A 12,932-nucleotide genomic window follows, 5' to 3' on the forward strand; every position below is an offset into this window, starting at 1 on the left:
TGATTCTATGCAGATCATCAAAAGGAACAATGGGTCTATATCGTTTCCTTTTGCCTGTTACAAACAAATGCACAAAGACATAATACCCTGACCACCTTGTGGTGTAGGGTATAAAAACCTGTGATAATAGGTCGGTTGATTCTTGAAAAAAATATTCTTTTAAAATCTAGAATTTTAGCCTCATATTCCTCAATAAGTCACGACAGTCTTGTCGATTAATCCTTGAAAAATACTCCTTAAAAATCCATATTTAAATAGGAGCTTGAAAAAATACACCCTAAAAATCCAAGATCAGGATCTTCGAAATGTTAAGAATTTGATTTTAGAAGACCTTGAAAAATTATTCCTTTAAAAATCCACATTAGATGACTTGAAGGGGCTGGGCTTTTCGAGTCGCACTCCTATTTTCCCACTCCTCCCTCGCCCTATTTTAAAAGAAGTCGCCGGATTTTCCTTATTGTAGATTTCTTCTTATTGAATAGCGTGATGTCCACTTTTTTGATATGTCGTATAATTTGCATTTAATATTTTTTAATGGTTAAGGATAACAACTAGTATATTCTGAGGAGAAAATTAAAAAAAAGGAAAAGAGTACTTCGGGTCAAACTTTTAATTCCTTCCATCAGTAGTTTAAAAAAACATTTATATATAAAGGCATCTGGATCAAAGACCTAAAATGGTAAAGACTAGACAAAATGCATTTTGAGCAAAGGGTTTGTGTCTACATATATATAGAGTAACAATTCATGGCAGAGACATGTTAATATAAAAACTACAATTACAGAAACGAATAACAAATCAAAATTTGAAAATTCCAAAATTTTGGTTTCAAAATTCTATTCCATAGACCTATCCAAAAAAATGCATACCGTCTTAGCGGTTGTTATGATATCGTAACAACAGAGGTATTTTCTCAGGGTTGCCATATTTTGACTCTGTCTTGTCCTATCTTTACACATCTATGTCTTTGTCTGGATTCATTACGAGTTTCAAATACGAAATTTGAAAAAGTTTCGTTGAGAAATGTCATTGAAATAATTAAAATGCCATTTGTCGAGAGGAACCGTTGTTTGGGGGCTATAGGAAAATTTCGGACCATAGGAAATCTTAGGACTATATAGATTTCTTTCTATTTGAGAGGTTGATATTCAAATACCAAATTCCAGATAATTCCTTTTGCAAACTTGGGAGAGGTGCCTCCATATGTGGGCTATACTATTGACCGACATAACCCATTTTCAGTTCCATATATACATTTCAGACATAATATACATATGACCAAAATGTTAGTTATCTAGGACGATCCCTTTGACGAGTTAAAGTGAGCAACTCAGATGGACCGATGGGCATGTTAAAATCGTCTTAGAATTTTGTGCCGATGAGGAATATTTCAATGAATTACCAACGGAATGAAGTTTTTATCAGCAACTTAAGCCAAAATGTATTTCGTGAACATTTCAAGGGTTCCTATTAGAAAAATTTATTTTTCCGTGTAAAATTTGTAAAAAGTACCAGAAAAGTCAACATTTCGGAAAACACGGGGTACTTCCTCTCCTGTTCTTTCGCCCACCCCTGGGGTATATACAAATATATGCCTTTTTACATGTCATTACCATGATCTTGAAAATTGACTTATTTTCCATGGAATATCCCATATGCAAACACATAATCATTTGTCAAAATACATATACGCATACATATGTACATATTTACATTTCGTTTAACAAATAAAACCTAACGAAAATAATTTTTTGCGTCTTCTTTTTCTTTTGCATTACAGCTAAAAAAAAGTTCTACAAGTGATAATTTGTATGGGCCGGAATAGAGCTGGAAACTGGATGACTAACGAATGCGCCGAAAAGAAACAAATAGAATAAGCGAGGGAATACAATTCTACAAAAAAAAAAAACGAAGAAACGAAAAACAGAAAATGCCAACATAAATAATGAAGCAGCGACAGCAAAAAACTTTACAAAAATGTTGTTACTTTTACGGACAAAAATTAAAATGAAACTAATTTGCAAAAAATCCCAGGCAGTTTAAGCAAAATTTTTGCTTGTTGTTTGAAAAAAGGAGAACAACGACCACAACACTAATGGCTTTAACAAAAGAGTCGGCCATCCACAAGATATCTGCTAAGAAGGCCCTAAAAATATAAATCTACAAGGCAGTAACAAAAAAAAAAACGGAAAATTACTTAAAAAATTAAAAAGAGGCAAAACGACAAACGTATATTTCAGTTCAAGAGCAAAAAAGAAACCACCAATTGAATTAGAGTTAAGGACGGAGAGAAAGAGTTAAAAAAGGATTTTAAAAGGCGTTACCTTGCCATTTGGTTTTTTTTCGTTTTGTTCATCTGCTTGCCCTGCCATTAGACAAGTTGAACTTGGTCTATCATTTTTTTTGTGGTTTACTGGTGTCGTATGAAGGTTAAGGCGACAACAACAGCATTAACTTGGCTGTTGCCGCCGAAAACCAGGATGACCAGGATGATGAGAATGTCGACATCAATGTGCCGTGGACAAGTGAAAAATTTGCCTGCAGATGACCAAAGACAGACGTCAGAAGTTCTTCATCCAAGACGGCTGCTGCCGCAGCAGCTTCGTGGGCAAGGTGAAAAAGCCACATCAACCAGATGCAACATGGCAACAACAGCGGTGCAAACGTTATCATTTACAGGTCTAGCTTCATCAACATCGCCATCACCACCACCATCTGAGCAGCCAGAAGCCACTGATGTCTGGGCCATGGCAAAAAGTGTTGATGATTCTGGGGAAAAACTCGGGAACAGCATGACAAATCAAGCGGCAGATTTTCACGATACAACAACGCAATTTTACAACAACAATGATAATGATGATGTTTTTACAATGCGAAGAGCGGCAACAACAACAACGCATTGTCAAACATTTTCGCCCAGAGATCTTAGCCATGATGACGTTGCTGTGGCTGCCACCACTAATGATGATCATAGCCAAGAAGTTCATATGCCATTATTTGTAAATAGTTTATCATCATTACAAAAAGCTCCGGCTTCACGACCAAGAGGGCGGAGGTCCACACCATTGGCCATGGAGAACAAAGAGGAACTTTCAAAAGACTGTATTACCAACAAGGAGGGCCATCAACGCCATAGCCATCATCGAAATCATCAGCGACAAAAAGAAGAGGAACACCACCGCCACCACCAGCCTTGCAATCACCACCAGCCACAAACAAGGCCACAAAGACAACCTCTTTCCATGTTAACACCATTACCACCAAGCAGCTATATCTTGGCCATATTGTTGTGGCTAACAGCCTCAGCTATCGCCTCCTCCGCCTCCACAGCCAGCAACACATTAACAAATCATCACCTCAACCAACAGCCATCACAAAGTATTAGTTTTGTCCAGCCCCCACAAACGATGCTACCTCCAAAGGACCTCTACACATTTCTGGCTACGAATCCTGGCCGCCATGCCTATACCTCAGCATTTCCACGGCGTCGGACAGCAGATGGCGGCGGCGCAACCATGGGACAAATGCAATCGCGAGCAGTGGATACCCGGGTCCAGTTTGAGGTGTTGGAGGGCCAGCCCAAGGGCACAGTGGTGGGTTTTATCCCTACCCGGCCGGATTTCACTTATCGCTTCAATGAGCCACCCCGAGAATTTACCCTGGACCAGGTGACAGGAGAAATTAAAACCAACATGGTTCTGGATCGTGAAGGCATGCGGGAACGTTACGATTTGGTGGTACTCTCCTCTCAGCCCACCTATCCCATAGAGGTACGCATCACGGTCTTGGATATCAACGATAATGCTCCCGAATTCCCCGAGCCCAGTATAGCTGTATCCTTTTCCGAAAGTGCAGCCAAGGGTACCAGTTGCCTGCTGGATGCAGCCACCGATTTGGATCTGGGCATAAACAGTGTTAGCAAAAATTATTCCATTGTTGATGGCAACATAGATAATAAATTTAGCCTGGCCGTAACCTCAAATCCTGGGGGTGATGTTATGTATCTGCATTTGGAAACGACGGGAGATTTGGATCGCGAAACCCGTTCCATGTATCGTCTGAATATCTCGGCCGTGGATGGTGGAAATCCTCCAAAATATGGTTTCCTGCAGGTTAATGTGACCATTATTGATGTCAATGATAATCCGCCGGTTTTTGATCACAGTGACTACATTGTGTCGCTAAATGAGTCGGTGACTCCAGGCAGCACGGTGTTACAGGTCATGGCAACGGACAAGGATTTGGGAGATAACAGCAAAATCACCTACTATTTGGCGGAAACGGAGACCCAGTTTACAGTGGATCCAGAGACGGGAGTGATTTCCACAACGGAACATTTGAATTGTCCCCAGCAGACCTGTCCCACATTTTCCAAGCCTGGAGGTAGCTGTCCCAAGAGCTGTGTTTTCACCGTTTTTGCTAGAGATCATGGATCCCCACGCCAAGATGGCCGGGCTTATGTCACGGTAAATTTGTTGGACACCAATGATCATGATCCCGTGATACGTTTCCAATATTTCCCCGCCACTGGATCCTTTGCCACGGTCGATGAAAATGCCCTTAATGGCAGTGTTGTGGCTGCCGTCTCCGTGGTGGACATGGATGAGGGTTTAAATGGAGAAACATCGATTATGATCACGGCGGGTAATGAATTGGGTCACTTTCGTTTGGAAAAGACCCCCTCATTTGATATTGTCAGGGTCAATGGGGTATTGGATCGGGAGGAGATTGGAAAATATAATCTCACAGTGGTGGCCACAGATAAGGGGACACCATCGCGCACCGCCACAGCCTATTTGATAATCCATGTGAATGATGTCAATGACCATGAACCGGTGTTTGAGAAATCGGAATACACGGCCATATTGAGTGAATTGGCCCCTCCCGGCTCCTTTGTGGCCTCCATTGCGGCCACGGATGAGGACACCGGGGTGAATGCCTTGATTTTTTATGATTTCGTTTCGGGCAACAATAATCAATGGTTTGCCATTGATTCGGCCACAGGGCTGATAACCACCCAATCGGCATTGGATCGTGAGGTAGAAGGTTCGGTGGAATTGAGTATTTCGGCCCGTGACGGTGGCCCCAATCCCAAATGGGCCTATACCCAACTCAAGGTCACCATACTTGATGAGAACGATGAGGCACCTCAGTTCACCCAACCCCACATCAATGTCAGCTTGAGCGAAGCAACCCCCGTACATAGCTTAATTGCCATGTTAACCGCCAATGATCACGATCAGGGCACCAATGGTTCAGTGACTTATACGCTGGCCAGCGTAAGCGAACGACGCTATCCCGAACAATTCCAGCTAGACACACTCACAGGCCAATTAACAACGAAAAAAGCACTAGATCGTGAATTACAGGCGAATTATGAAATTTTAGTAATCGCACGTGATCAGGGTACACCGCCGAAATCATCGACGGCCACGGTGTATCTGCACATAGAAGATGTCAACGATAATGCACCAGAATTTTATCCGAAAATGTATTTTCATGCGTTGGCGTTGCCAAGTCGGCAAGACAATGCGGCAGGAACAACAACAACAGCTACTGGTAGCAGTGGTGGTGGTGGTGGCGGTGCTACTGCTGTCTCCTCGCCAGATCTTGACATTGTAAACATGCTGCAGAGGCCATTATTAAAAGTTTCTGCTACCGATCGTGATGAGGGTGATAATGCCTTAATTACTTATACCTTAAATACAGGTGGTGATGGTTTATTTGTTGTCGATGCCTGGTCAGGTTCGATCATGTTCAGCTCTAAGGTTATAAAAGCAGCCACGACATCCACAGCCGCCACCTCCACCTCCACCTCCAACCGAGATGATATTTTACATCATTTTACAAAGCCCTTGTACAAGCTGCACATAACAGCCAAAGATCGTGGTGAAAGGCAAAGCGAACAAGATGCTGTGGTGGAGATAATAATGCAGGAAAAATTGCAAACTTTGGAATTTGATTCGTATTCACAGACCTATGAATTCCAGCTAAGCGAAGACAATGGAAACGATGCCAACAATAATGGTGCTAATGGTGGTGGTGGCGCCCAATTGTTTCGAGAAGTGGGCCAGGTACAAGTCAAGCCACAACAGCAATCAGCCTCTCCGGAAAATTTGGAATACTCGATTGTCTTTGGGGATCCGGAGGAGAATTTTGCGATCAATAAAAAGACGGGCATGATCACCACCAACAAGGCCATAGATCGGGAGCAAAGGAATCAATATCAATTGGAAGTGGTGGCCCGAAGAGGCTTGGCCTATGGCAAATGTTTGGTACATATTGGTATATTGGATGTGAATGATAATCGCCCCATCTTCGCCCTGGACAGAGACGATGAAATAACTTTGAGGGAAAATGCCGCTGTGGGCCAGGAGGTGTATATAGCCCGGGCCAGGGATCGTGATTCGGGAAACAATAGTCGAATAACCTATACTCTCACTTTCAATCCGGATATGTTATTTCGCATTGGACCCTCGACGGGGGTAATATATTTACAAAAACCCTTGAAAGCGGAACCAGGAACCTCGCTGCAATTGGAGCTGACGGCCACGGATCATGGCAGACCCCCTTTGGCGAATAAGCACACCATAACCATAATTATTACGGATGTCAATGATCACACGCCTGTGTTCGATAGCACGTCCTATGAAACATCTCTGCTAGAATCCACTCGAGTCAATGAGCGATTCTTCTCGGTCAAGGCCCATGACCGGGATTTGGAATTGAATAGCCGCCTGTCCTACGAAATCATTGAGGGAAACTTGGCTCAAAAATTTGGCATATTCCCGGATGGTTACCTCTTTGTACGCTCACCCCTGGATCGCGAGGAAAAAGACTACTATGCCCTGACCGTGAAATGCCATGATGCCGGAGAGCCGCAAAGAACAGCCGAAGTGCCCGTCATCATACATGTCATCGATGAAAATGATAATGCCCCGCAGTTTAGCAATAGCTCATTTACTTTTAGCCTACCGGAAAATGAACCAGCCGATGCCTTTGTGGGTAAACTGACGGCCACCGACAAGGATATTGGACGTAATGCTGAGTTGATTTTTACCCTCGCCTCTCCCATCAAGGAATTTACCATAGATTCGCGTAACGGGTTCATTAAGGCGCTACAGCCCTTTGATCGTGAGGAGCTGATACAGAGAATGCCCTCAAGTGCCATTGGTGGCCAGTTAGCGGGTTATCAAAATTTCATACTCCTCGAGGCCATTGTGGCCGACAATGGCACACCACGTCTCAAGGATAAGGTGAAAATCAAGATCATTATAACCGATGTCAATGATAATGCCCCGGAATTCGTGAGGGCTCCCTATAGGGTGCAGATTTCTGAAGGTTCCCTGGTGGGGACACAGATAATGAGGGTATACACAAACGATCTTGATGAGGGCCTCAATGGCGATGTTTACTACTCCATTGTGAAGGGTAATCAGGAAGGTCGATTTACCATCGATGATGCCACGGGCCAGCTGTCCTTGGCTCGAAAACTGGATCGGGAATATCAAGATGAATACCAGCTATTGGTTATGGCCAAAGATGCTGCCATTGAGGGCCAACAGCTGAACTCCACCACCACTGTGACCATTGAAGTGCTCGATGAAAATGATGAGGCGCCGAAATTTGTCGACACCCTGAAGGAAATAATCGTACTGGAAACATCTCTGGTGGGTACGGAGCTAATGCGTTTCAAGGCCCTGGACTCCGATTTGGGTATTAACTCTCAAATATCCTTCTCTTTGACGGCGGGGAATCGCAAGGATACCTTTCACATTGATTCCTACAGTGGTATACTCTATCTACACAAACCCCTGGATTATGAGGAGACCACGGTATATCATTTGAATATCACAGCCTCAGATGGTGGTTCGCCAAGGCTTTCGAGTACCATTATTTTTACCGTTAATGTTCAGGATGAAAATGACAATCCGCCAAGCTTTCCCAACACCGCCATTGTCAGGCAAATTAAAGAGGGCATAGATTTGAGAACACCTATTGTCACGGTGACCGCGGAGGATCCCGATTCAGATCTCAATGGAAATGTGACGTATAGCATTGCAAAACAAGACCCAGAGCTACCGGGAGGACGTCATTTTGGCATTAACACACAAACCGGCGTGATACATACCCTACGGGAAATTGATCGCGAAACCATTGACACATTTCGCCTCACCGTTGTGGCCACCGATCAGGCCCAGCCACCGGAAATGCAATTGTCGGCCGAGAAACTTGTTACCGTTATCGTGGAGGACATCAACGATAATGCCCCCGTGTTTGTTTCAATGAATGCTGCCATTTTGCCCTCGAAAAATCAGCAAATGTATGCCCAAAATCGTGATGGAGCTCTTGTCATGCAGGTTCATGCCACCGATGCGGATTCATCGAGCAATGGCATTGTGACCTATGAACATGTTTTCGGTCACATGGATCTATTTAAACTGCATCGCAATACGGGAGCCATTACCCTCCGTAAACCTATTGCCAAACCGGAGGTACGTTACAAACTCTCGCTAAAGGCCACCGATGAAGCGGTGCAAAGTGAACGCAAAAGTTCCGATGCCTATATCACAATTATCGCCACAAGTTCCTCGGGCGTTATGGGACCGGTATTCGATCAGTTGGAACAAAGTGGTTCGGTTTATGAAAATGAACCGATCGGAACAAGTATTTTAACGGTTAGTGCTCGTCTAAATTCGGCGGAAATTGAATATTATGTTACGAACATAACGGCGGTGAATACGGGCGCGTCATCGGTGTCTGGTGATTTTTCGGATACGAAAATGTTGGTAAATGAACGTCTCTTCGATATTGACACAAGATTGGGAATACTATCAACGGCCAAGGAATTGGATCGTGAAGCAGGCGCTGATACCTATGAAGTGGAGGTGTATGCCATAGCATTGGGCGGTAGTCCCAGGACCACAAGTACTAAGGTGAGTTGGAAGGAATTTTTTGTTTATTTTTTATTAAACAATTTTTATCGAATATTCAAAATATTGAATATTCAAATTTTGAATGTAATCGGCGACGAAGATCAGATTCTCAATGAATTTGGATAAATTACAGAAAATGCAGAGCTAGATGTTTGTACCCTCATTTGACACGTCTAAAACGGGGCTCATCGAAATAACGGTTTTTGACCCTTGCCTCTTTAGACCATCTTGGTTTCTGGACATTTGGAGTCGATCTAAGGGAGAAATGATCATTCAAATCCTAATATTTGTATCAGTGCTCCTATAAAATGTGAAATAAGAGTCCGATTTTTTTTATATTTCTACTAACACAAAATCTGATGCGAAGATGGTACCTCCCACACAATGGGTCAAAATTTAAAATAAGCATAAACTTCATTAAATGGGAAATAAACATACGATTCCATTCAAACTCGGGACCTCCTAATACTTATATCAACACAAGATCTAGTGCGAATGGGGGATACATTGCACCACTCCATTAAGTACATCCCCCACAACGGGTCAGAATTGAATTATAAGGCGGTTTAGCAATGCCCGTCCGTCTGTCGGTTGAAATCACAATGAAGTCCAAATTATTTAATCTAGAGATAGAATTTCGGAACAAAGGTTTATATTATATGCAGGCTGAACGGTATTGAGAATTGGCTTTTAGGTATAGAACCCATGTAACGGTAACTCCCGATTTTTGGTACGTTGAAGGTTTCTTGGGGTTCTCGGCAGGCCTGTCCTCTTCTAGCAAAAATGTTCGATTCAGGACAAGTAATAGTATAACCCCCATATAATGATACCTTTGATAAACACAGTGATGAAGGATATAAAAAGTTCGGCCCGGGTGGTAAGAGTATTATGTCTTTGTGTATTGGTCTGTAACATGGAGAAGGAAGCGAGACAGGCCCATTGTTACTTTTGAGGATCTTCATAGAATCACTTTCTGAATCGATTTATGCATGTCAGTCCGTCTGCCCATCTGTCCATTAATTTTTGTGAACAAACTGTAGAACTTATTTATTATCCGATTGAGATGAAATTTTCCAAACAATATTTTTTTGGACCAAGGACGGAACCTATTGAAATTGGTGAGAATCGGTTCAAATTTAGATATAGCTCCCATAAATATCTTCAGCCGATGTCGGAATAATTGTGCACCAATTGGCCAATATCTGTCGAAATGACCTGAATTTTGCTATAGCTCCAATATGTATGTTTCATCTGATTTGGTGTATAACTCCTCCACATTCGTAAAGTGCACCCCACAAAAATGATGTTTGGTATCAAATATCAAATGCAGCTCAGAAATACCTCTGCCCAATATCAGAAGCAATTACTTCTGCTCAGAAGCAATTACTTCAAATTTTAGTGGAAATCGGCTAAGATACAGCTATAGCTCCCATATATATTTTTCATCCGATTTGGTGTTAAAGTCCCTCATATGCGTTATATTCCCACCAAAACAAAGATATTTGGTGCCGGAGACCAGATACAGCTTGAAAATACCTCTGCCAAGTTTTATCGAGATCGGATCAGATTTGGATATAACTCCCATATACATCTTCATCCGATTTTATGGTAATTGTCCTCCACACAGGGTGAGATAAAAAAACCGCAAAAAAGTTGAACGCCATATTTTTTTTTTTTAATTTTATTGAATGAAAGCAAAAAAAGTCGGAAATAGCATAAAATTTTAGAATAAGTTTCGATTTGTTTGAAATGGTCACCTTAGGCACGAATTATGGCCTTCAAACGGGCAATGAAACCGTCACAGGCTACCCTAATGTTGCTCTGCGGTATTTTGGTCCATTTCCGGTGAAGCGCTTGCTTGAGGTGATCGATATATTAGTATTTTTTGGTGCCAACCTTGCTTTCAAAAATACTCCAGACAGAATATTCCAACGGATTGGTATCCGGTGAGTTTGGTGGCCATTGTGCGCTGGAAATGAAGCGAGGAACCTCATTTTGTAACCATTCTTGGGTGGCGCGTGCCGATTGCGATGATGCTGAGTCCTGTTAAAATGTCCAAGTTCTGCGGCCAAAATGTTTGCGTGCCCAAGGCTTTAAAACACCCTCCAGAATATTTTCGCGATAATATTCGGCATATATTCTGATACCAAGGTCGATTAATACGAGCGAGAGCGAGCATGGGCTTTTTTGGCAGCCCACACAATCACCATGGCCGGTGCTTGAGTTCTGGTGGCCAACCGAAGTTGAACATTTTCAGCTGACCTCTTTGGCAAGTAAACACGATCATTTTGTTTGTTTACAAACTGCTGGACAATGGATGTTTTCTCATCGGAGAAAACCAAATTCGGCAGTTCACCACTTTCGGCCAAGCGAAGCAACTCTTAAGCTCTTTTGAGTCTATTCGAACTATTTCTGCTGATGTTGCTGTTTTCTTTCGTCCACTTCCTGGACGTCGGGCTACTCTACCAATATCACGGTAACGAGCGCTGATACAAGACACAAAAGATTTATTCAAATTTAAATTCTGGAGAGCTCTAACGATAGACACTTGTGGTTTTCCAGCCAAATATAAGGAAATCACTCTATCACGCTTAAATTCCATCACGAATAACTTTTTTTCTGGAAAATTCTCACCAAAATGCTTTTGTACACTTGTAAACAATATAATGAGCTGTCACTGGAATAATTTTCACAGCTATCGGACGAGTGGCTTAGAAACTACAGCAGTCTGAAGTTGGTTGCAGTTTGAGATGACCCTGCTTCTTCAACCGATTTCGGGTTAATTGTGCCCGAAATGGCCAATTTGACATATTCGACCGAATTCGGTCTAGAAGCAAGTACATAATCAGATATTGCCCAGAAATTCCTCTGTCAAATTTTATCAAGATCGGATCAGATTTAGATATAGCTCCAATACATAAATTGCTAATATCAGCCCAAATGGACTGATTTGTAGCACATCCGACCGAATTCAGCCCAATTCAATTTTTTGTGTAAATCGGTACAGATATAGCTATAGCTCAAATATATGTTTCATCCGATCTGGTGTTAAAGTCCCTCACATGCGTAATATGCTCTCCACAACAATGATATGTCATACCGTATACCAGATACAGCTTGAGAATACTTTTGCCAAATTTATTCGAAATCTGTTCAGATTTGTATATAACTTCGATATTCATCTTCATTCGATTCTACGATTATTGTCCACCACATATATATAATATCAGCCCAAATTGGGCAGATTTTTTCATATTAAACCGAATTTTTCCCTTTGGTGAAACTCTGTCCGGTATATCTATTGCTCCAATAAATATTTTTAATATAATCTTTATCGGGGTCATATCATGCACCATTCCGCAATATTTTTTTGGTTTTAGAGGTGCAAAGACCTCTTTCAAATTTGTTGAAAATCGCAGCAGAGTTGGTTATAGTTCCCAAGTTGTGTCTACTCTAAAGCCATGATACGCATTCGAATAACGCACATATTTGATGGGGTCTACTTCAGATAAATTCCCAATATAAACTTTTTTGTTACGGGAGCTCCACTAAATACGCATAGTGGTGTATGACATAATATATGTAATCGGCCGCCCGACTATTGACCTCTCTTTACTGGTTGATTGTTTGGTTTGTTTTTGTGCTTTACCCTATCTGTTAGAAGATATTTCAAGAGGTGACCTGTTTCCAAAAGAAAATCCAAGAGGTCGCCTCTTAAAGAGACATTTCAGAGATCAAATAAAATTTAAGAAGGCTTTCCAAAGCTGAAGTCCCTTCGAAGAGTTTTTCTGCGGTTCCCATTCCCGCACTATTATCCTATTTTATTTATTATTATCTTCTATAAGCCTAAAGTCTCTCATAACTCCACCTCCTTTAACGTACTACCTTACATGGCAAAATTAGTTCTCATTTGTAAACGGCATACATCACACACACACACGCACACATAAAATGTCACAAAATGAGTTGGTATTTTAATGACTCCTGCAACATGTT

General features: G+C 41.9%; 1 protein-coding gene across 1 annotated transcript in view; it reads left to right on the plus strand.

Moving 5' to 3' along the window:
* LOC101891451 (cadherin-related tumor suppressor) overlaps positions 1 to 12,932 on the plus strand; it is a 626,314-nt gene that overhangs the window by 53,173 nt on the left and 560,209 nt on the right. Inside the window, exon 3 of the mRNA XM_059124554.1 lies at positions 1,781 to 8,936. Within this exon, the coding sequence (XP_058980537.1) occupies positions 2,424 to 8,936 (6,513 nt within the window). The 5' untranslated portion in view covers positions 1,781 to 2,423. The remainder of the gene's footprint in view (positions 1 to 1,780; positions 8,937 to 12,932) is intronic.

Source organism: Musca domestica, unplaced genomic scaffold (genome assembly GCF_030504385.1).
Source record: "Musca domestica strain aabys unplaced genomic scaffold, Musca_domestica.polishedcontigs.V.1.1 3, whole genome shotgun sequence".
Classification (NCBI taxonomy): domain Eukaryota; kingdom Metazoa; phylum Arthropoda; class Insecta; order Diptera; family Muscidae; genus Musca; species Musca domestica.